This window comes from Mixophyes fleayi, chromosome 4 (genome assembly GCF_038048845.1).
Source record: "Mixophyes fleayi isolate aMixFle1 chromosome 4, aMixFle1.hap1, whole genome shotgun sequence".
NCBI classification, from domain to species: Eukaryota; Metazoa; Chordata; class Amphibia; order Anura; family Limnodynastidae; genus Mixophyes; species Mixophyes fleayi.
The window spans coordinates 187,509,264-187,531,982 of record NC_134405.1 but is presented as its reverse complement, the minus strand read 5'-3'; the positions used below and the strand labels follow the sequence as shown (position 1 = coordinate 187,531,982).

General features: G+C 37.1%; 1 protein-coding gene across 4 annotated transcripts in view; it reads right to left on the bottom strand.

The window, feature by feature from the left end:
• Nucleotides 1-22,719, bottom strand: part of TFEC (transcription factor EC) — a 99,705-nt gene that overhangs the window by 5,310 nt on the left and 71,676 nt on the right. For 3 of the 4 annotated variants that reach the window (XM_075208995.1, XM_075208989.1, XM_075208993.1), the window contains exons 2-7: nt 21,868-22,119; nt 21,333-21,407; nt 19,045-19,140; nt 11,722-11,842; nt 1,795-1,851; nt 553-628 (exon numbers count right to left, since the gene is read on the bottom strand). In XM_075208995.1, the coding sequence (XP_075065096.1) occupies nt 553-628; nt 1,795-1,851; nt 11,722-11,842; nt 19,045-19,140; nt 21,333-21,407; nt 21,868-22,119 (677 nt within the window). The remainder of the gene's footprint in view (nt 1-552; nt 629-1,794; nt 1,852-11,721; nt 11,843-19,044; nt 19,141-21,332; nt 21,408-21,867; nt 22,120-22,719) is intronic. The other variant, XM_075208994.1, reaches the window with a different exon arrangement.

Genomic DNA, 22,719 nt, shown 5'->3' with positions numbered 1-22,719 from the left:
TAATGCTATGGAATAGCTCCTCTCCCTCCTCTGTAACTACTTTATTTATAAAGAGACAACATGAGAAAGTGCACAGTGGCCCACAAATAATGTGCTCTTCCTTAGAATATGTACACTCTGGGGTTAAAATTCTACATTTAAGATTAATTTCTAATGCAAAATAACTGCATGTATATGTAAGTGAAAATAAAATCATTTTACCAAATTAAATATTTGTGCTGAGCTGCAGGAGCACATTGTAAATGCAAAGAGATGTGTGAAGCGTTGTACTTTCCCAAATGTATGTTTAAAAAGATCTGATTGGGTGCACTTGCTAAAGCATATTTAATGCATATAAAATGAATATTAAACTTGCATTTTAACATACAATAAAAAAAGTATTGTAAGTGGCCCTTTGTAGTCACTGTATGAGACGAGTGCTCGTGCTGATAGCGGTTTAGAGGAAGTATAAGAGAGAAAGGGTAATAAAGTTATGTAAAATGCACCAAAACAATTATTACAAATAGTATATTACTATTGTCCCCATACAATAAAAAGTGGCTATAGACTCACGGATCATTTGACTTTGGGATCATTGTTCCAAGTTCTTTAATCCTGTAGTTAATATTATAACGTCTCCGGCGTTCAACTGTGAAAATGAACATTTCATAATGTTTTATTTCAAGCTACATAACCGTACATTCTTAAAATATTTTTTATTGATGTCTATATGTATTTATGTCTGTATTTAATATGCACATACACACATGCGTGTGCATGTGTGTGTTAGATACAGACTTTTAGATGTGCATACTTACAGTCTTTGGGCCTGAGTCATTAAAGAGAGCAAAGCAAAAAAAACATGTTGCATTGGAGGGGGAGGAAAATTTAAAATGTGGGGACAGATTTATGTTTGGGAAAGGGGATGCCCTAGATCAACTTTAAATTACATTGTAAACTTAAAGCTGTAAAGTATTTGTGTGCTACATGAAAAAGCAGCCAGTATTTTACTTACATACACAATAATAAACTACTTTGCACCCCTTGCACTGTAAGATGGTTTGTCCAGGATCAAATTTGCTAATTTTTTTGCCTTGGTCTTCTTAATGACTCCGGCCCTTTGCATTTAACCTAACATAGCATAGCAATGCATAAGAGTACAATGGGTGCTAAATCTGTTAATATGTAGCTGAACTCTTAGGCTGGGTACACACCACAGGGTTTTCAGTAGATTATCGGGCCAATCACCCGATAAACGACCTTTCATATTACATTAGTGTATACATTGCAACGATGAGCGATTATCATTCCCAAGTTCATCGTATCGTTTTGTTTGATTTTTAAACTGAACTAAAAATCTCGTTTAATGATGGAACAATGTCCTTCCGATTCTGCAGTGTGTATGCACTTACAATCAGGATCTCCATAGAGTTTACAGAGGCATGATCTTTTTAGCCGATGGTTATGATAGATGAAGAGCACAGATCTGAAGAAAAATCTTGTAAAATGTGTATAGTGTGTACACATAGTCAAAATGCTGATCGGGACTTTTTTTTTAATCAGTTGTTGGGAAAATCATTATAGATAACACATCAGGAGAAAAATTCTGTAGTGTGTAACCAGCCTAACAGGATCAAGTTATAAAACTATTCCATAAAACAAATACTGCTAATCCTTTCAATGAGCAATTTCAGATAAGGCACTTCAAGTATAGGAGCAGTAATAAATTTGTAATAAATGATTTGCTGTATTTTCACACAAGCAACAATGAAAATGATTCTTGTATTTCCTATTGGGGGGTGTAGACATACTTACTAAGATTATGATTGTCCTTCTTCTGTCGCTCTTTGGCCATTGCTCTTGAATCTGTATCTAACAAGAATGTCAACATTAACATAGGAAACCTCAATATGTTTTTACTTGTAACACAACAACCTTACGAATAGTTTATTGATTACTATATTACAAACAGTCAAAATTACACAGCTGTGTAATTTTATATTAAACTAGTCAAAGTAAATACATCTTTTTACATTCTTTAAAAAACATGTTATTATTTTCTATCCTTTACTTGATTCTTGCTTGGGTTTCTTAAGTGACTTGTGCATAACTGGATACTGCCATAATGGCAAATGAAGGACATTTTGACAATGTAAAATGATTGCCTGAAATAAAAATGACCCAATAAAACAGGAGACAAAAGAACTAGTTTGCAACTCTGCAAAATATGGACTTGCCGCGCATTACTTCTTCCCGTTTTGTGACATCGTGCAACTTTTATGCTCATTTTTGCCCTCTTTCATAGGTAAGAGTACGGCTTAGCATGCAAGGTACAAAGTGGCAGCAACTGCAGGGGGGCAACATTTTGCTCCTACTTGCTGAATGCAGACTGGCAAAGTGGACATCAGAACAAGCAAAGATTTGTGGAAGGGACACATGACTGGGTTAGGAATAAGCTGGGTTCATAGTGGTAACGGAATAATGTTAATCAGGAAGGTTATTGATGGAATTGGTCAAAGTGCTTGGGGTTTGGCATAGATGTAAGACTATATAGGAGATAGGACAAATTTGATCCTAGACTGTAGTTTACAAGGTGACATGCATCTCACACCCTTCTATCCATTTGAATTAGCCTAGCATTTATTAATTAAGGAATTAGTCCTATGTGGAGTCCTAATTGTCATAGCAGTGATGCAAGGGTCCTGTAGGGATTTAGTGGTAGGCCATCCATTCTTAATAATGGAGCCTGTTGGTATGGAATTTTGTACCCCAAAAGGAAAGGGTCCTGTCACGGTTCCACACACGGGTCTGGAGTTTACGATGCGAATCCTAGGGTTTGCACAGCAGGGCGCGGAGTCTTACGAGGAGATAGAATTCACCGGGGACCGCCGCAAGGCGGTATGGCCTTAGCTGCGTCTGACTCGCAGGTCACGGCTCCCACTAAGAGCACTGAGCGAAACCCTTTTGGGAAGATTAGTTGAGATGGTAGGCACAGAAGAGTAGGGAGGATGGTCAGCTCTGCGGACAAATAGATGATCACACTGGAACAGATGATAGAGCATGAGCTCTGCCGTCTAGCCGGTTACCACACAGGAATGGAGTGGAGAGAATCAGCTTGCAACAACTGTAGAGGGTCAGCTCTGCAGACAAGTGATAAAGCACACTGGAACAGGGTTAGAGCGTGAGCTCTGCAGACAAGCAAGACACTAGAGGGAAGCCACGTCTTAGCACCAGGAGTGACTCAAAGAACAGGCACTGGATGTCCAGGGGAGGTGCCTTTTAAACTTGGTGCCAAATAGTCTGGCCAATGGGAGAGCAGACAAGGTTTTTTAAATACAGCGGATCTGCGCATGTGCAGACGAGAATCCAAGATGGCGGTGCCCGGGACGGAGCGGACCGCCGTAGGAAGGTAAGTCTGCCGGGGGTTGGGAGCGCTGCCCGATAACCTGGCTTGTGACAGGTCCTAAAACAATGATGGTAATAGAAAACAATTCATCCAAGGTCAAAGGTCCTGAGGGGATGATGGATGTGCTATGACTGACTTCCTAAGTATAAAACCTGGATGTCTGCTATGCATTTCATGGTGATTGTTCTTTGTAAACCTACGAGGTATACACACTCTTGGTGGAGACCGTTAGCTAATACAATAGGGTTTAGATCTTTATTAGCAGGGTTTGCATCCATGCAAGCGTCAGTTCTTGGTGAATTACAGATATGTTTTTGGGTGAATGGTCAAGAGCGGGATTGAAACTATAATACAGACAATTGTCTAAAACAATGGTTTTAATAATAAGATGAGATGAAATCAGGTTTCTACAAAGGAGGACCTGATTTGCAGAAGAAGCATCAGAGCATAAGGTTGGGCCACCACCACGGTATCATACTTTGTTCTAGGGTTAGTTAGCTGTATTAAATGACCCTTGTACATCCCATAGGCCTGGTGCAAATTAATCTGTTGATGTTGATAACTGTCACATCTATGCTCTGGATTTATTTTTATCTCTATTTAAAGTTGCACATATCATTATTGTGGCCACATTTTAGTAATCAGCTATATATTAGGCACCTGTAAATTGACCAATCTCACCAATGGAAACCACATCTAATCAATTTGTGTAGTTTTTCATGTGGTTTCCAAATCACTGCTTGATACAATTCCCTATTTGTATGGATCTGCCATTTTGAAAAAATGTGCCTTGGTGTGTGGTTTATACTTAGATAAATTGCACATGCTTCAAATCTCAGGCACAAAAGTCACATTCACTTAAGTCAAAGTTTGTAACCACTTGATTTGTTTTCAAAATTCATATCTGCTATTAGGCAATAATAAAACTTTAAAAAAACTCTCTAGTAGTGGAGAAACAACTACCCATCTCTGAAAATAAATGCTTAAACACACACACAAAACCATAATATATGCATGTACAATCAGAGTCAGCACAAAACAGCTCAAGTGGTTCTTTATTGCTGGTGACCGTCATCATCCGTTGTCTGCACCTGCACTTGAACACCCATAAATAAAATGTTTTTCTGAGGGGTATATGTGTCTGTGCCCTTTTTTGCAATTGTGTGAAACCTCCGTTACTGTCAGTTTACGTTAGAACGCACCACCTCACCAGGTGCAAGCGGTCGTAAGTGCCAGAGTCTCACAAATCTGCATAGGCGTATATGCATGTAGTCACTTTTCTGGGCATAGGCAGAACAATTTCACACTACATAAACTGGTATAGAACTCACTCTGCATCAGCCCTTATGTGACTCACTTATAAACTAACTTAGGTGCAAAAGAGCAATTGTGCAGTAATCCATAGCAACTGTTAAGCAGATAAATGTAATTATGCTAGTGCAAATTAGGCTAATCAAAGCAAATCTCTGAGTGTTGCCTTTGTTACTACACAAATATTAGTAGAAGCGCCCTCATCTGTCTCCAGCTGAACACATCACAGCTGCAGTCTGGGCTATATTCTGAGTTTGCCATGGGATTGATCTCACCTTTTTTCAGTCCCACGAAAGACTATAAGAGCTAAAACTGCTTTGTGAAAACTGGATGTAAACTACAGAACAGGTAATTACTACCAGTCTTGCTCTGGGACATAGAAGTATAAATTCCTGATAATCCTCTAAACCATGCGGCCCAGCATGCCTGTAAATGTGGCCCAGCAGGAGTTTTGGTTGTGGCAAGGGGGCAGCGCTGAAAAAAAAAATCCTGCAAAAAAAAATAAAAAAAAATACTTACCTTGCGTCACGTCAGCTGGCGCTCCAGCTCCCTCCCTGGTCTCCTCCTCCGTGTGGCGCTCGCAGTGAATGTCGGGGGTGACGTCATCACACCCGACATCCATTGCGTAGCGCAGCACAGAGGAGTCACCCGCGCAAACTATCAGCAGCAGTGAAAGATTATCCAGTATCTTATTGTTGTTACTCTGAATTTGGACTTTCTGCACCATGCAATTATGAACTAGCTGTGTTTTCTGTATGTATCTAATATAAATATTAAGAGATAATTGTATTTTTAATATTTTAAACCATTTTAAATGTGCAGTACTGAGTAGGGTGAAAATATCACCCACTGTTACCCTCATCGGAGGCTGCTCCATGAGCCATTTTTCCCACCACCCTATCTTTAAATCTCTGTAGATTTCTATTAGTCCTCCTGATGCTACCTATATCGGTGACCATTTCAAACTAGTCAATAAAAAAAATGATTCATGGGTGCAGAAAGAGAGGAAAAAAAAGTTTTTGGCATTTAATTCCCCGAACCCCACTAAGGGGCAGATGCAGGTAAGTTAAATTGCAGCTGGTAATGGGACTACTGCTTTAATCATGATTCTGCAACAGGTTTCCTAACTCTTACTAACTTCATTTCCAAGTAAGTTTAATATGTTAACTATGTTTTCTATGGTTTTTTTGATGATCAGCTATCGTTAGTGTTAGTGTATTTTATGTGCGGCCCAAACCAACTCGTCGTCTTCCAATGTGGCCCAGGGAAGCTAAAAGGTTGGACACCCCTGCTCTAAACCAATACTTAGAATACCAGAGAACTCCTCATTTTAACTTCCTTGCATATTTATTGTACATGTAGATCTGTAGTCTATATCTGCACAACAGTTATGTGCATTATTTATATAATTATATGAATATTAGATTTGAGATATGCATAAATCAAAAATGCATATTGTATTTAACTAAAGGCAAGGGTGAAACTCATGAAAAACTTTGTTTTCCACTATGATAGTTTCCATTTAATTTATATATTGTTCTATTATTTTATGTTTTATCAAGGATGCTGAGAGGGTATGGGTGGGTACAGAGGTGATTAGGTGGGGTCAGGTGGGGCTTCAGTGGCCCTATCAGAGCTGTTGACGGGGAGAGTGACTATATGGATGAATTGCTTTCAATTGGTCCCTCCAATGATGCATACACAGCAACTGCTTTTTCCAAAGCTGTACACGCGGTCTGAGTAGGGTTAGTGCAGAGCCTTTTGGCCCCCGGTGCAGGGAGGCAGGGAAGAGGGAACTGGGGCCCTGACCCAACTTTCTTTAATGCGGCGATATACAGATCCGCCTGTCATTTATGTCATGTAAGTATTATTTTAGGGGTTAAGGTTAGGGTTAGAATTAGGGTTAACCCTAACTCCTAACCCTAATATCACTGCACTTTTGCAGAGGCTGCAAAGTGCAGCCTAAGGGGGCCTGTAAGAAGCAGTCACATTGGGGTGTGAGTGGTCATGGGCCTGAGTCATTAAGGAGAGGAAAGCAAAAAAAAGGAGTTTGATCCTGGACAAACCATGCTACAATGCAAGGGTATGCAAATTAGTTTATTATTTTGCACATAAAGAAAAATACTGTCTATTTCTTCATGTAGCACACAAATACTTGATAGCTTTATTTTTACACTGACATTTAAAGTTGATCTAGGACATACTCTATCCCAACTATAAATCTGGCCCCACATTTTAAATGTACCTCCCCCTCCAATGCAACATGGCTTTTCCCAGGTGCAAAATTACTCCTTTTTTATGCTTTGCTCTCCTTAATGACTCAGACTTAATGTCTTTAATGTTTGCTTTCCGTCTTTTATAAACCCTGCTCTTATTCTTGCTATATGTTACTAAATATATTGCAAAATATTCTAGGTTTGCACACCAGAACTGGTATTTTAGAAAGGATTTCAATGTTTGCAAGAAGACTACTCATTTTCTGGTAAATATATATATATATTTCAGTGAAAAAAGGTGAGTTGCAGAACATGATGAGTAGTTTTATAGTAATTTATTAAAGGAAACCCACCACTGCCATCAAGATAGCTGTATAAAATTACATCTGATAAAATGAATGTGTGTGTGTGGGGTACTTGCATTCCTATACTTGTGGGGACATTGACCTGTTTACACACCAACACTGTGGAGACCTTGGTCATAGTGGAGACAAGAAGTGAGGTCGCCCCAAAATCAAGGCTAATCACTGCAGGGGACCTTGCTGATATGCTCAGCATAAAAATCTGCCATGTCCCAGTGAATCACTTTTGTCGGGCCAAAAGTGTACATGTGTGCACACCACCGCTAGAATTGGCCATCCATACTTATGTCCCACTATGAGCAGGAAGAGGAGGAGATTGCAGGTTTTCTGGACTTTTACACCAAACAGGGTAAGACATGGTTGCATCTGTCTGTTGCTGAAAGTACAGTGGGGATAGTGGAGCATGACAGAGCCCATCTCAGGCTCCAACTATAGCCCAGAAAGCAGTGGAGATGAGTATGCCCCTGACACTTCGGAGGAGAGTGGTTCAGACACCAGCAGTAATGCCCCATTGCCTGACAGTGGAGCAAATTGCAGGTACACACAGATTTGTTATCTGCATGACCTGCTGTCAGAGGTGTTTTAAACACAGAGGGTCGGAAAGACGGTGCAGTGTTTGTCCAAATGCTATTCAAAAACAGTAATGGCTCCAGGACATATAACAAAAAGCAGTACTGTGGGAAGCCCCTCTCAAAAATAGCCCGGCATTTGTCGAACCTCTCACAGAAAAGCATTTAGAATATGGAGTGGCTACGAAAATGTCTATAAGTTTGCCAGATCAGCTGCCTTTTCACACTTCAGAGACTCCGATTGCATACGGCTGTTCGCCCGAGACTGTGGGGCCAATTATCCCCACATGCTGTCTTCCACTCTCTCAAAGGTGCTCAACCTAAACACAGAACTGGATGAGTTGGCTGCCTTCCTTGGGCACGTCATCAGGGTGCACCAGCAGTATTGCCACCTCCTAGAAGGTACCCTCAAAATTGCCAAGATCAGCAAACTTTTAATGGCTCTTGAGAGTAGGAGATTTGCTGAATTCAAAGACAAGAATTTGGACAAGATGCACATTGATCCGGGCAATAATTTGTAAATCAAATGTCTGATGTATGCTTTAACTTTTACCTTGGTCATTTACATATCACTTTCTTTTCAGAACCAGTCCAGCTACAGATCGACAGGTTGGATGATGAGGGACAAAGAGACAAGTGGTCAAGCGTTCGGTCGACAATTCAGAAAAGAGGCGGTGTAGGGACCCGATAACACAGGACCAATGCACAGCCAAGGCTTCCACAAGTCAGTGTAGCACACAGTTTTGTTAGGCAAAGTCACTTTGCCTTCTCCATATTTCGCAGAGTTGTAATGGACCGCTCTGCTTCCTTTCAGGCTGTAAAGAAGTTTGGTTGAAAACTTCGGACATTGATGAGATCCAAGCTGTGGAGAAGCACACGATCCAGATTATCTAAACATGCCGGGTGCCTGGAAAGCGTGACACCGTTGCATGCCTCATGGCTGAACCATCAGCACTGAACGTTCAGAACTGGTCGGGGTTGAAACTTTGCATAAAGAACCACATAACAGCTTTAAAGAGAAATCAAACTTGTTGAAACAATACGCAGTGGAAGACCTGGGCTGTAGCCTCCATGCAGGCCCAGCGCTCCCATTTGGCAACGTTAGGCAGTTGCCTAGGGCGCCGGGCTCTGAAGGGCGCCACAGGATTAAAAAGCAGGTATACTTTATACTGTAAAACTGTGCGGCGACCGCGGACATATACCTTCCACGGCCGCCGCACAGCTATGGATCACCATCGCAGCAACAGCCCCTTACAACAGCTGATGGGACAGGCGCATCTCCATCTCCTCCACTCCCCCTCCCCTCACTGACTGTCGGGCGTGACATCATCATCAGGGCCCGACAGTGTCAGTGAGGGACGGGACCCTGCAGAGAGGAGCAGCGTTATGGAGTGTAAGGTAAGGAAAGTCCTGGGGGCGGATATTTTGGGGGAGGTGGTGGATTTTTTTTTTTTCTGGGGGGCGGATATTTTGGGGGTGGGTGGCGGATTTATTTGGGGGGGCGGATCCTAGCACCGGCCCTGCCTTCATGGCTAGGTAACGGTGTAGGCGGGGTGTAGATGTCCTTAGACGGAAAACATTTCTCTACCATGCAGTCCATGTAAGTACTTTGATCAAAGTCAAACTGTAAATCTGTAGTGGTAACTCTGGTGACAAACTGCTCCTACACATACCCATATAATGTTTCTGCTGGCAGGGCATTAGGAAAGGGATGTATGTGTGTCTGTGCGTGTATGTCTGTGTGTGTGTTTGGTAGGGAATTTAGACTGTAGACTGTAAGCTCCAGTGGGGAAGGAACTGATGTGAATGACAAATATTCTCTGTACAGCACTGTGGAATTGGTGGCACTATATAAATAAATGGTGATGATGATATGATTGTTTTTTGCAACCTATATAATTAGGAAAACTGTGCTATTGATAAGTATGTTGCTGGCTCGAGAGTGTTTTTGGTCAAAAACTAAACCAACTAATAACATAACAGAGAGGACAGGTGATATGAATAAACATCATGTGTAATCAAGTCAATGTATTTATATTTTAGTTCAAAACATTGCAAGTTTCAGTCATATTTAATTTCACACAATGCATTACAACATATTTTTCTAAAAGGTTTCACTTAAGCACGCCAACACATTAGTAGGTGAATTGTATTAAAAATGACATAATGACAGGCCAATTTGAATACGAACTGAAACCCTATTGCAGCAGTTATACATCGAAAACATGCACACACGAAAAATGTATAAAATAATTTAGCATTTTCCTGTTCGTTTTTTAAAATGGGGCCCAAAACACACACCCCTCCTAAATGGATAACATTTTTATTTTATTTAAGTGTGAAAATACTTATACATAAAAAACATTATTTTTCTAAGCAACTAATAATATTGTCAAGATTCATAGTACGTTTCCATACAAAATGTGTATTTAACCATTCCACAGTAGCTCTGGCTTCTTGCATTCCCAAGTTCAACTCTAATCAGATTTCTTAAATATTTCTGCTGAAAGAACTCTGTGTTTCATTTCCATGACATTAATAAACAGTAAAGGGTTTTAGAATGTTGAGTACTAATTGAATGTAACTTTTCAAGCTGTTAATCCGTTAATATAGATACTTATTGAATGGATTTTCTGTGCGCTCTCAATAAAGCCATTTGTTCTATCATGAAACACATTAAATAGGAGATAATTAATTTATGCAGTTGATCTCAAGCCAATATTTGAAAGAATCTTGTGTTTCCCAAAATAATTTGATTTTAAAAAAGCATGATGTTCATATTTATCACAAGGGCTGCATTGTTTAGGAGTTTCTAAACTAAGAGCACAGAGTAAACATTCTTATTGATCTTTGCTCTGTCTTCACTAAAATAGTATTTTTCTAAAACACGTGCAGCTGTGATTCTAAGTTTGCAAGCATTTTTACTGTGTATGAAGCATTATTCTAGCACTGTAAGAACATTTTTTATTACACTAATTTAATTTTAGCTTTTTGTTTGGTAAAGAAATTTTAGAATAAGTTCAATAAATGTACTTTTTAAAGGGAATTGTTCATGTGAGAATGTTTTTATTGAAATCTATTTAATAAATATAATAAAGTAAAGATGTTTGCCAGAATAAAGAATATTTTGCATTTTACCTGTTTGTATAATTAGAGTTAATATAGCAGATGTCATATTGGTTTATTTTAAATGTATACAGACTGTTGTTTAGAATTGAACCCGCATAATTACTTAGATACAATATCAGCATGATTCCTTTACTATAGCTGGAACAGAAGTCTTTGTCTATTCTGACAACTGTATAGTATGTTTAAACTCAAAGTGCATATGTCAGACATCATGTTCAGCGTTCTATTATTTTCCCATGAATCCAGTACAGAATAGAATATGTTCGGTTTTCATGGTGGTTAAAATAATATAACCCAGATCAATGAGACTTATTGTTTACTATCACTTTGTCTGTGCTTCAATAATAAGCATGTTCATAGCCCCATCCATTATTATTTTCTCTATAGACATGTAACCGCAGTGATCTGAATGTCTTCACAATAATAAAAATATCGGTCACTGCCTGATCAACAGTCTCATAATGTTGACAATATAATTGCTGTGCTCTTTAATTAGAGTTCTCATTGTACCTCTGTCACAATGATAGCAGTATATTCACTTTTCCGAGAGGAGCAGCAATGTGTATGCATACCTCCCAATCGTCCCGTATTAGGCAGATTTAGTGATTCTGTCCCACCAGAGGACAACTTTGTCCCTCCCGTTATGGGAAAATTGAGAATTATTACCCTTTCATTGGTGCTCTACATACGTTTTTACACTTTCTGCTGATGAATCAATACATACAGATTATAGATTCGGGTTACATTACCTGCGACTTCCCTCTTTACACCAACCCCGGCTGTGCAAGATGTATTAGAAAGTCCCATACTGGAAGCCGAAATGCTTTGGTCAGTATTGTAAACATCCAGAATGTTACTGGACAGTGGAAGCTGAAAGAGAAAAACATATCCTGGATCAAGTACATTGTGAAACCATATATGGAATATGGACTGTCTAGTATACATTACAATTACATTTAAATTTAGTGAATAGCTCTATAAGGCTTCACCATCCTTACTCTTATGTGACCTCTTAACACATGTAATGTTTATAAATATTATTGGACCAAGGCTGTTAATGGCAATCTAAAGCTTGATACATACTACAAGATTTCACCTGATTATGGTGGCAATCACCCGATAAATTACTGTAAGTTCCAATATTACATTAGTGTGTATGCTCCCACAATCATGTTTTATGGTTCCATAGCACATCGTATTGTTTCATTTGATTTTATAACTGGATTAAAAATCTCGATAAACTATGCAACAATGTCAGGCAAATTCTGAAGAGTGTACACACTCATGACCAGCAGTGTAGGCAGATCTACATAGAGTTTACAGAGATGGTTATGACAGATGAAGAGCACAGATCTAATGGTAAATCATGTCAAATCGTGTAAGTGTGCAGGCATAAATCGGCATGTTGATCGGGACTTTCAGTTGTTGGTAAAATCCTTAAAGATATTGCATCAAGCGAAATTTTCTGTAGTGTGTACCTTCTTAAGGGCTCTTTGAGAAAGTCAGGAACAAATAGATGTGATTCCTCACACTTGATCACCAGAATACAGCATTCAAGTGACTGGAGGAACTTGAATCATGATGATGTCATTGGGTTACACTCCATATTTCAGAGTCCCTGGAGCAGGGAGATCTGAAATGATAAATTGTCTGTGTCCTTTTTATGACTGCATGACTTTATATGATGATTAGCAGACACAAGGGCCAATATGTCTTTCTTGATTAATGTTTTAATTTTCTTATACATGTTTGGATATCCTAAATTTCCTAAATTTTGCTTTAAATATAGTTATTCTTATTACCTTATCAATCAATGAACTCCAGCCCCTTATATGTAACAATTAAGGTATAATATTCTCATAAAATACAAGTGGTTCTAGTGATAATGAGGCAGCGTAAGAACTAGGTATAGTAATTGTGATAAGAGTTTATATTAATGTTATACATTCATTATATTTTATTAACAATATCAATAAATATAAATAATAGATGATTAATGGAAATTAACACCACCTTGCGTAGATTTAAACATCAAAATCATGGGGAGACTAAAAAAAAAACTTATGATATAGGAACTTCTAAGTTGTTAATTGAAAACAATACTTGTAGCTTATATGGATACTGGTGTGGTATGAAGCAACACTTTGATTTTCACAAGTATTTAAGGCAAATATTTTATGTTCTAACCTGATTAAGACCAATCCCCCCTCCCATTTGTCAAAAAAGAACACATAAGAAAAGGATAGAGCAATCCACACCTCACAGTGTCCACTGAGCTTTAATGGATGACTCGTCTCTGGTTCTAATAGTACACAGGATATTTATTGCACATACAGTATATCTCAGAAAGAGAAGATGGTTTGGGCTCTCCTTACTACAGTATTGTGGTAGTATTGATAATTAATGGAGGTGCTGTTAATGTTTTGCTAATATGTCTTATCAAGGCAGGATGTATAGACATAATTAAATAAAAAATATATACTCCAAGAAAACAGTAGGTGGCAGAACATCAGTACTGTACAGTGGACAAATTGTCTATGCTACAAAGTAAGATGTTGCAATGAAATATAATAAAACAATATGAATGAAACAGAAAGGCGCATTGATGGTGTGTAAACATCAAAGAGCAGCTGAAAAGCAGTTTTGTACACTTATAACATCACTGCTTCTACTTCTGCCCTTTTCGCCTACTTGTGAGCACAAAGCTGGAGGCATTGCTTTTTATGATACTGCTAGGTCATGTACATATTTGCTAGATACAGATTATCCAGATTCAGCAACTTGGTTGTGTTTCCATGTTTCATTTTAGGGTTGTATAAAGCCCCATAAATTCTGGTTTTTTTACATGATACATTACTGATACATTTTGGTTCAAAAGTAACAAATCATTGCAAACAAATAAGAAAATGGACAATTAGCCCCCTGACCTCAGTGGCGGTGCTGATTTCACAGTGTTTGTGCTGTTTATAGAAAACAATATAAAAAGGGCTATACTGGCCTACAATGGGGTCACACTTTCCATACACAGTGCACTGTGTAAAAAAATCTATTAAAAATAAGTAATAAAAAAGGACATGCACATCTCAAATCCTCAAACAGCATCAGTGCTGGACAACATAGGTTTGCTTTTTGCTATAATAGGAAAAGTATGAGTGTGGGTCCTCTAGAAAAAAACAGCCCAGGTCAATTAGTGCAGCGTTGGTGTCTTAATTAGGGTGGAGGGGGGGACAAATGACAAAAGACTCTTTTATAAAAGTGTAATTTGGTTTGGAGTCATTTGAAATCAGTCCTAATTTGTTAATTAGTATGTGAACTGGAGTTTGTGGTGCTAAACAACTAAAAAACTGACATTATTTTAAAAGACGTTTTAGAAATGATTCTGCACAAATACAAATATGTACAATACAAAAAAGGGAAATGTAGCTGAACGCATCTACATTATCCTACCTTGCTTCAACAGCTATACTCCACTAGTGTCTCATCCCATCTTACATTTGTGTGCCCACATATTCTTCTATGTAAAAAACAACTGTGTGCTGACATTTCCAGTATTTAGTACATAAGAGGAATACATTCACAAAGTAAAATCTGAAAATATTTTCTTACCTTAGGTTTTGTAACCTGTGTTATATTTGGTATCTTCAGTCTTATAGAGGACAAGAAATGCTAAAAAGAGGTTTGTTTCAGGCAGCAAAATGAACTTTGCTTCCTCTTGTAACTTTGGATCCTTGTTTTTCTAACTAAGTTTTACTTTGCTAGGCAAATTGCTATGTTAATGTTTGGCCAGCCTGTCTAAAGTGCCCAAATGTCCTTGCAGGAGTCGTGTGTGCATTCTGTCAGGCTAATCCTGTGTAGCTTTAATGCTCATTCAAATGAACACTAAGGTCTCAATTAGTATATATATATATATATATATATATATATATATATATATATATATACACCTAGGCTCTGTACCTACCAACCTGACTCCTTTTCACAGAGGGACAATACTGCTCCTTTTGCACACACTAATTTTACAGTTAAAATAGCTGGGGTTAAATGCCTTTAAATCCAGATAACTAACTCAACTCATGTTATTGCAGTGGGAAAACAACTGTAAAAATAGGAGAAATCAAGTGTCACCCAGAATTCTGAGATCAGGTAAACAGGTATGCTACACTCTCCCCCTGCCCTGGAAAACAATGTTACCAGACAGAAACAAGGATCAATCTTTGGGTATACACATTGTAATGTTCATCCATATTTAGTTACTAAATTACATGTTGGCAGAAGGAAACAGGAGCATAATGCAGTATGGCGGACCTGACCAACCTGTGGCTCTAAACGTGTTGTGAAACTACAAGTCCCAGCATGCCCTTTCAGCTATCGGCTGTCTATCTACAGGCAAAGCATGCTAGGCCTTGTAGTTTCACAACACCTGGAGAGCCACTGGTTGGCCAGGCCTGCTGTATGGCTATTCTGATGGATTTCTTGCAACATTTCGGAGACTTACATTAAGAACTGAAAGGTTCATTTATTTAAATGCAAATTTACAGTGAACCAAAGCAACCTATCAGCAATTCGTTTTATTCTGTCTAGTGCAAATTAGACAAAATCTTTGATTGGTATAGTCTAAATTTTTACAGTGTGACTGTACTTATAAGTTGGGTCATAGAAGTTCTGGCATGGCAACATAATCAGTAAAATGTGGGCTCCCTGCATATTTTGCTACTTTCACATTTTCTCTCTGTGAAGTAGTATAATAATAAGTCAGTGCGACTTAATACTGACATTAATTAAGTGGGCAGAGCAAGGTGTATGATGATGCCAATAGCATCATCACACTCCAGCCCCCTCAGTGTTCCCTGAGGTGTGTGGGACTTAATGACGCAATTTTCACCAACGGGCCATCCTTGTGAGAGAATTGCTTACTCACTTGGAAGTCCAGGAGGCCTCTCCCTAATCTGGTAATTTCCCAGACATTTCAGGAGAATTGGCAACTACAGTTCCCTACTATAATGCTGCAGGACTTCTCATTGAAGCCCTGTAAAGAAATAAGCTTAAAGAATACTAGTTATCCCAGAATGCTATTGCAGATTAGTTCTTTCTATTTGCTAAATATTTTCTAAACTCTATTTTACTACTTACTAGCACCGACACTGAGGGGTAAATTTACTAAAACGATTTAAATCGCCACACATAGTTGATGGTTTAATACTCCAAACCGTCACATTTACTATGTAAAATGCCTAGCGATGTGTGGCGGATTGAAAACAGCTAAGGCAAAAGACAGATTTTTCTATACCTGCTTCTGATTGGCTTGATAGCTCAAAGATGGTGTTTGAGCTATTTTGCTAATTAAAACATAAGAGGAGACACTATTGACATATAAATGATGGGGGCAATCATTATTTATTGATTAAGGGGCAAAAATTATTTATAATTAACGCATGTGGGTAAACTTTATTTTTCATTATATTAAAAGGACAATATTATTGTATTATTATATCATGGGGGCACTATGTAGTGCCACATGTGTGTATCATAAATAATTATTGACCCAGTTAAAATAATTATATATATATATATATATATATATATATATATATATATATATATATATATATATATGCTCCCATAATATAACACAATAACATTGTCCCCGTAATATAATGAAAAATACAATTTGCATAATTATAAATAAATTTTGCCCTTTAATCAACTATAAGTCAGTAGTGCTTCCTCTTATGTTCTAAATGGCCAGATAGCTCAATGAGCATGCAGTTTGAGCAGTCTCCCCTCTCACAACCACCTCTTTTGTTTTGGCCGTTTAGATGGCAGTTTTGTTGCGGTTTTGCAAACCCCGGCTTAGTAAATCCGGCTGTTTCTATGTTCATCATTGTTAAAATCAGGATAGCGATTTGCAAAGTGCTGGTTTTTAAAAATGTTCATTCTGGCCGTTTTAATGGTGGTTTCCCCTTTAGTAAAGCCGTACAGTCCTTAGTAAATCTAACCCGAATGCAGCTGATTTGATAAGTAAAATATAGCAATGCAGCAGCACACGTGGAAGTGAATACTCCCAAACTGCAGGGATCTGCTAGACTAGGGAAGTTGGCAAAAAATATTTTATGCTATATTTGGAAATATCCGTTATTGTTACTCTGTCGCAATTGACCTTGTAAAGTTTCTGTTAATGTAGAAATCTGATGAATAGTAAATGCCTTTTCTGGTGACAGTAATGCCTGCAGAGGAGTCCATACAGAGAAATCTATACTAAAACTAAATGCCAATGTAGGAAACACAAGATAACTCTTCACACCTCAGTGCGCTGGTATTTACTTTTACTTTTTAGATCAAAATTTAGATTAAAGGAAGAAAAGTTACACAAGATTGTTTTCTCACAGTTAACCAAGGTCTAGGAAAGCAGATTATGTCCAGACATGACATTATTGTAAAACACAGCTATTGTTAATGTTCTGTTATCAATAATTGTGGGACACCAAAAACAACTTATATAAACACCTCCTTGTATCTCCGCTCATGTTATTTCCATATAAACAATGCACACAAAAAATTAAATAATGTTTTTTTCTACCCTTTTAAATTAAGCTTTCTAAAAATATGCAAAACAAGAGGCTAATGAGTTACGTATTATTTCATTCTATTTAAGTTCTTCCGGTCTTCAAGTGTTTACCCCTTCATGACTAGATAAAATATCACATTTAACCCATGCATCAGTTATATGAAGATAACTTTCTTATTTTTATTTTCTTAGTCTATCACTGTAAATTTTATATTGTTTTTTTGTTTTTTTTGTTGCTTTGCTAATCTATCCAGGACGAGTAGGGCCTTTATGTAGTATATTGGAATAAATGCAATTTTATTTTGTTAGGTTAATAAAGAGAAAACACTAACAGGAATACAAAAAATTCACAAGGACTAGCTTGTGGTTGAATATGCTGATTGACACTGAGAATCTTTCTGGAGAACCTATTTCAAATTTTGTGACAAGTAACTTTGTCTACCTGTGTTCAAAGAACCACAATTAGATTGGACAGTGACATTGTGAAATTGTGCCTGACAAATTCTGTGTACAGCACTGCATATAATTATATACATTGTGCAACAATAATTATTATGTGTCTCATAATATACATGGTTCATAATAATGTGTATTACATAGAATTGTGTCTGTGTTTTTTAAACTCTATTTCGATTAAATATCTTTGTACTGCACTTTAGACGAACCATACTATATTGATGCATTTATTTATTTATTTATTACAAGAGCACATTTCAACATGCTTTAAAATTTAAACCCTTGCCGGAGCATATTAACAGTGCTCTTTTACTTGAGGCACAATGGGAAAGGATCATCCTACTAGGCCCATAGGTCCTGCTCCACAGGGACCACCTGTGATAACATTCCCCGGATTGTCATATGACACAGAGTTCTTTTCAGATGGCTGGGACCCAAAATAATTGTCTTTCACCAACAGCCTGGTTCCTGTGCTAAGACAAGGGGGCAGCAGTGCATATGGAAGAGAGGGCAAACATAAACACTTTGCAGACGGTAACAAATAGTGTCCCAGGAAGTATGTGCTGTATATATGTTTGTATGTGTATGTATGTATGGGTGATAATAAAATAAATAAGCAGAAAAGTTTGCACATGTTAGCTATACTTAACACTGTATATTTACGGTAATAGTGCGCGTAAATACAATTATTACTTTTGTACTTTTCTCGCTGGATTTCAGCTCGCGGCCCAGGGAGCTGTGAGCTGAAATCCGGCTTAGTATTACCGTAATAATGGTAATACTTTTAACACCGCAGGCATATTCAACAATTGAATATGCCCCTAATAATTGTATTCCTGGAATAACAGCACCACATACAAATCATTAACTAGCTCATATTACATATAAAGTATTCAAATAAACTGTACATATAATTTTATTCTCCCGTATAATAATACTAAAATACAAAGTAGTTTTTCAGGTTTCAGTTTCTCAAAAATATAAGGGCAAGTTTAGTACTATGATATTACATTTTAAACTGATATCTTGTTCTGTACAATTAAAATCTTACATTATTTGTCATTAGCAATGTAGGTTCTGTGCAGCTCAGCCCGTCATCATTGAAACTTGATTCCAGACTAATTATGTCATCAATAACTTCTTCCATCTGTAAATAATAATATATTAAAAGTGTTCGTAAGGACAATTATATATTTGCATATATGCTATAATGCACACAACAATAGAGAATGAGTACACACTCAATTGGGACTTTGTGAAGTTATCTTTTTACTTTCACAATTTAATTTATAGGACACAATAGGAATAGGATATAACCCACTGCAACCAGTTAGACAATATATTTCACTAGTCTAACTTACATTAGACTGATCAAGCGTAATATCTGATTTGATGCTATGTGATAAATCACAATTGTGGTATGAATACCATGCGAGGGACATAACCTTTTCGTTTTTTAATTGATGTTTGTCAATTGTGAATAATTGTGTCGTGATTTCAATAACTGTTTACAGGGTTTTTATATATTACAGCTGAAGTATATTTGTAGGACAACAATAGTATATATGCTGTATTTCAAATATATTCATTAATAATTAGTAATGGTGAAGTAATTAGGCCCTGCAATTACTGCACCTATTTAGTGGGTCATACAAGGGACATGATGATATTTGCACTACTGTGAATATGTGTACATCTCTATGGGTCAGGTAGACTGGCCCCACTGCTCGCAATTTACATGAGGTAAGTACTGTGTATTTAGTTTTATGGTCTAAATTTACTTAAGCAAACCATGAAAAAATATTTTGGCTAGAAATTCTGAGTGCCCCTTAAAAATTTGCATTTCATACAAGCAAAAATTTATAATGTAGTAAATGTCAATATGTCAATCCCAACCTCCTACTGAATACATATATAACTTTAGCAAGCCAAACAATAATATACTGCAAACACGAGAAGCGGCTAATACGGTATAAATGGCTAGTAAAAATCAGAAAATAAACATAATAGCCTAAAAGCTGATGGAGAGATTACCATGTGCAATGACATTTTAATCAGATATTACACATTGTCCATATTTGATCTTTATATTGAGAATTTGGACTATAATCCAGTGGTGCTCAATCTATTTTTAACTTGGACCCCAAGTGTCAGTGTTCCCGTTTCTAGGACCCCAAAAGAGGTGGTTCTTAACAGAGCTGATTGTATAACTGACAATCCAGGAGCCATAAAAACAGCTTTTTGGTCACCAAATTGAGTCACAACCCACACGTTGTGCACTATCAATAGCATGTCATATTAAAATTTTTGTATTTGCAACGTTCAGATTTGCTCAAATATGATAAAAAATAAAACCATTGTTTATTTCCCACACATGTTTTCTAAGTCCATAAAGCTATTTTACTTTTGTTAGGGCTACATTGGCATAGTTACAGGCCCATGGCTCCCTTTGCATAATCTGTACCAGGGCATCCCGTCCCCCATTAACAACATCTACCCTATCCACAGACACTATACATGCCACACTTACCTCTTCTACTGAATCACTGTGACTGTAGAAGTCCAGTGCAGCCTGTTTAGTAAATATTCCGGCTTTCCGGATTTTACTTCTCGTGAGATTGCTGTGCAGTGACATAATTGCACAGCACTTCTGAATTAGACAGTAACCTATAACTGCTAAACAGGCTGTGCTGGTGCATCTGTGTTCTCAAAGAGAGGCAAAGAACCCAGAATTCATGAGCATGCATAGTGTAATGGGGACAAAATGCGGTCCTCTTTTGTTATGTCTCTAGTGCCTATACAGTGGTTATTGTAATGCAATAACATTACATAGACTAAGCTAAATAAACCATTTTCCCTGTCCTGACTTGATCCCATTTGATAGGGAAGCTTTGTGCAAGGCCTAGTGACTTGTTAAATATGTAGAAATTCTGCAAAAACTCCAATTTTCTCCCTTAGAACTTAATTTTTCTAACTGATTTTATTTCTGCCCACTGTTATCTCAAAACCTAAGAATGTTGGAACATAATAAGCAAAAGCCAATCATGAACCTAGATGTTTTCTACAGCATTCAGCTTAATAAGCTATAACATTGTGTTACAGTAAAAAAAAAAATTATATTGAGGATTTGTGTGGCTATGTGCTACATTGTAGCAGTAGCTTTACTCTTGTGCATGTTATTTTGCATTTATGAAAATATTAGGTGATAGCTTAGGTCTATTCACACTAAGTTCCTCCACAACTTCCAGCATTGCTAGTTTTAAAAATATAATCACTTTATGAATACGTTTGCTGAAACTTTACAGTTTAGAATTTTAAACAACATGCTACAAAGCTGACCTGGGAGCAAACTCCATGGAGCAATGATGATGATGATGATATCTCCCTCATATTAGATGGTAGTTCTGGAAGTACCTAAGCATGGGGAAAAATGTACCGGATAGAGGGTGTCAGTGGGGACTGTGGAAATCTACAACACATCTCTACATACAGTTTTTCTAGATGCCTATTAATGCAGTGCAGAGTCTGCCTTCAGATTTGTTTTACTCAAGCTGGACAGACATTCAATTGCACCTCAATATAAACTTAATATATTTATTCTGTTTTGTACAAAAATAAACAGTCTTTTTCTAAATGACAAGTAAGAAAACTATCTTATATTTTAACAAATCACAGTTCCCTTTACACTGATAAAAAATAACTCCCTAGAAGTCCTAAACATTCTAAACGAGAGTCAATTAGGAACAATACAGCGTACAGTGCTGATTGTAAAACATATGTCGTTTCAGTTGTATTTTATATAATGCCACAAATAAGATTGTATGACCTTATTAATTAGTTTAGTCAATTTAATAATTAATTATAGACACAATACCTCATTTTTGTGTCCGTTTCCCAATGTTAATAGCTTTGTCACAGTGTTATTTGCTGTGCAATTTTCTGCGGCAGGAGACATATGTCCATTCCTTAGTGGTGGGGTAACTCCTACAGGCTGGGCAGTGTGTGAGTGTGAATATGAAAGAGGCTGCGTTGAAAATTTGGTTCCAAGTGTTAAGTACTGTTTTACTTGCTGTCTTTGTGATTGTTGCAGATGGTACTTTGTTGGATTTTCCAGGTGTGCTTGAACCTGCAATACAAATTAATAGATAAATAAAATATATTTACAGTGTTCAGTAAAGATACACAAGCCCTTACAAACATTTACCACATTATTATATTATATAAAAAGATGGGATCAGCCATGGATTGTTCTATATGATTGCATATAATCAGCAAACTGTATTGTGTATATTTTACCGGGATGATAGAGATGTTTATAAGCTATAAAATATTTTACAAAGCATAGATATCAAATTTTTAGCATCATTATGTATAACTGCTTCTATTATATTTATTATTGAATACCAGTAACCATTAATTATAAGATACTTTGAAAATAAAAAGTATACATGGATAAAGTCTAAATAATTAGGAAAGTTTTGCATACAGTATATACTACCAGGTAATAAATAAATAAAAAAATGCCTGTTTAGTAAACAGGTGACATGAGGTTTATTTTTTATTTTGTTTAATCTATATATATATAAATATATATATATATATATATATATGTTTACAATAGAATGTGGATCATGCCAGTTGAGCACTGCACATGGTAAAACAATTGCAGTATACTGAATAGCATATGTAGTCAACATCAAAATGATCCATGGAAAATAAAATATTA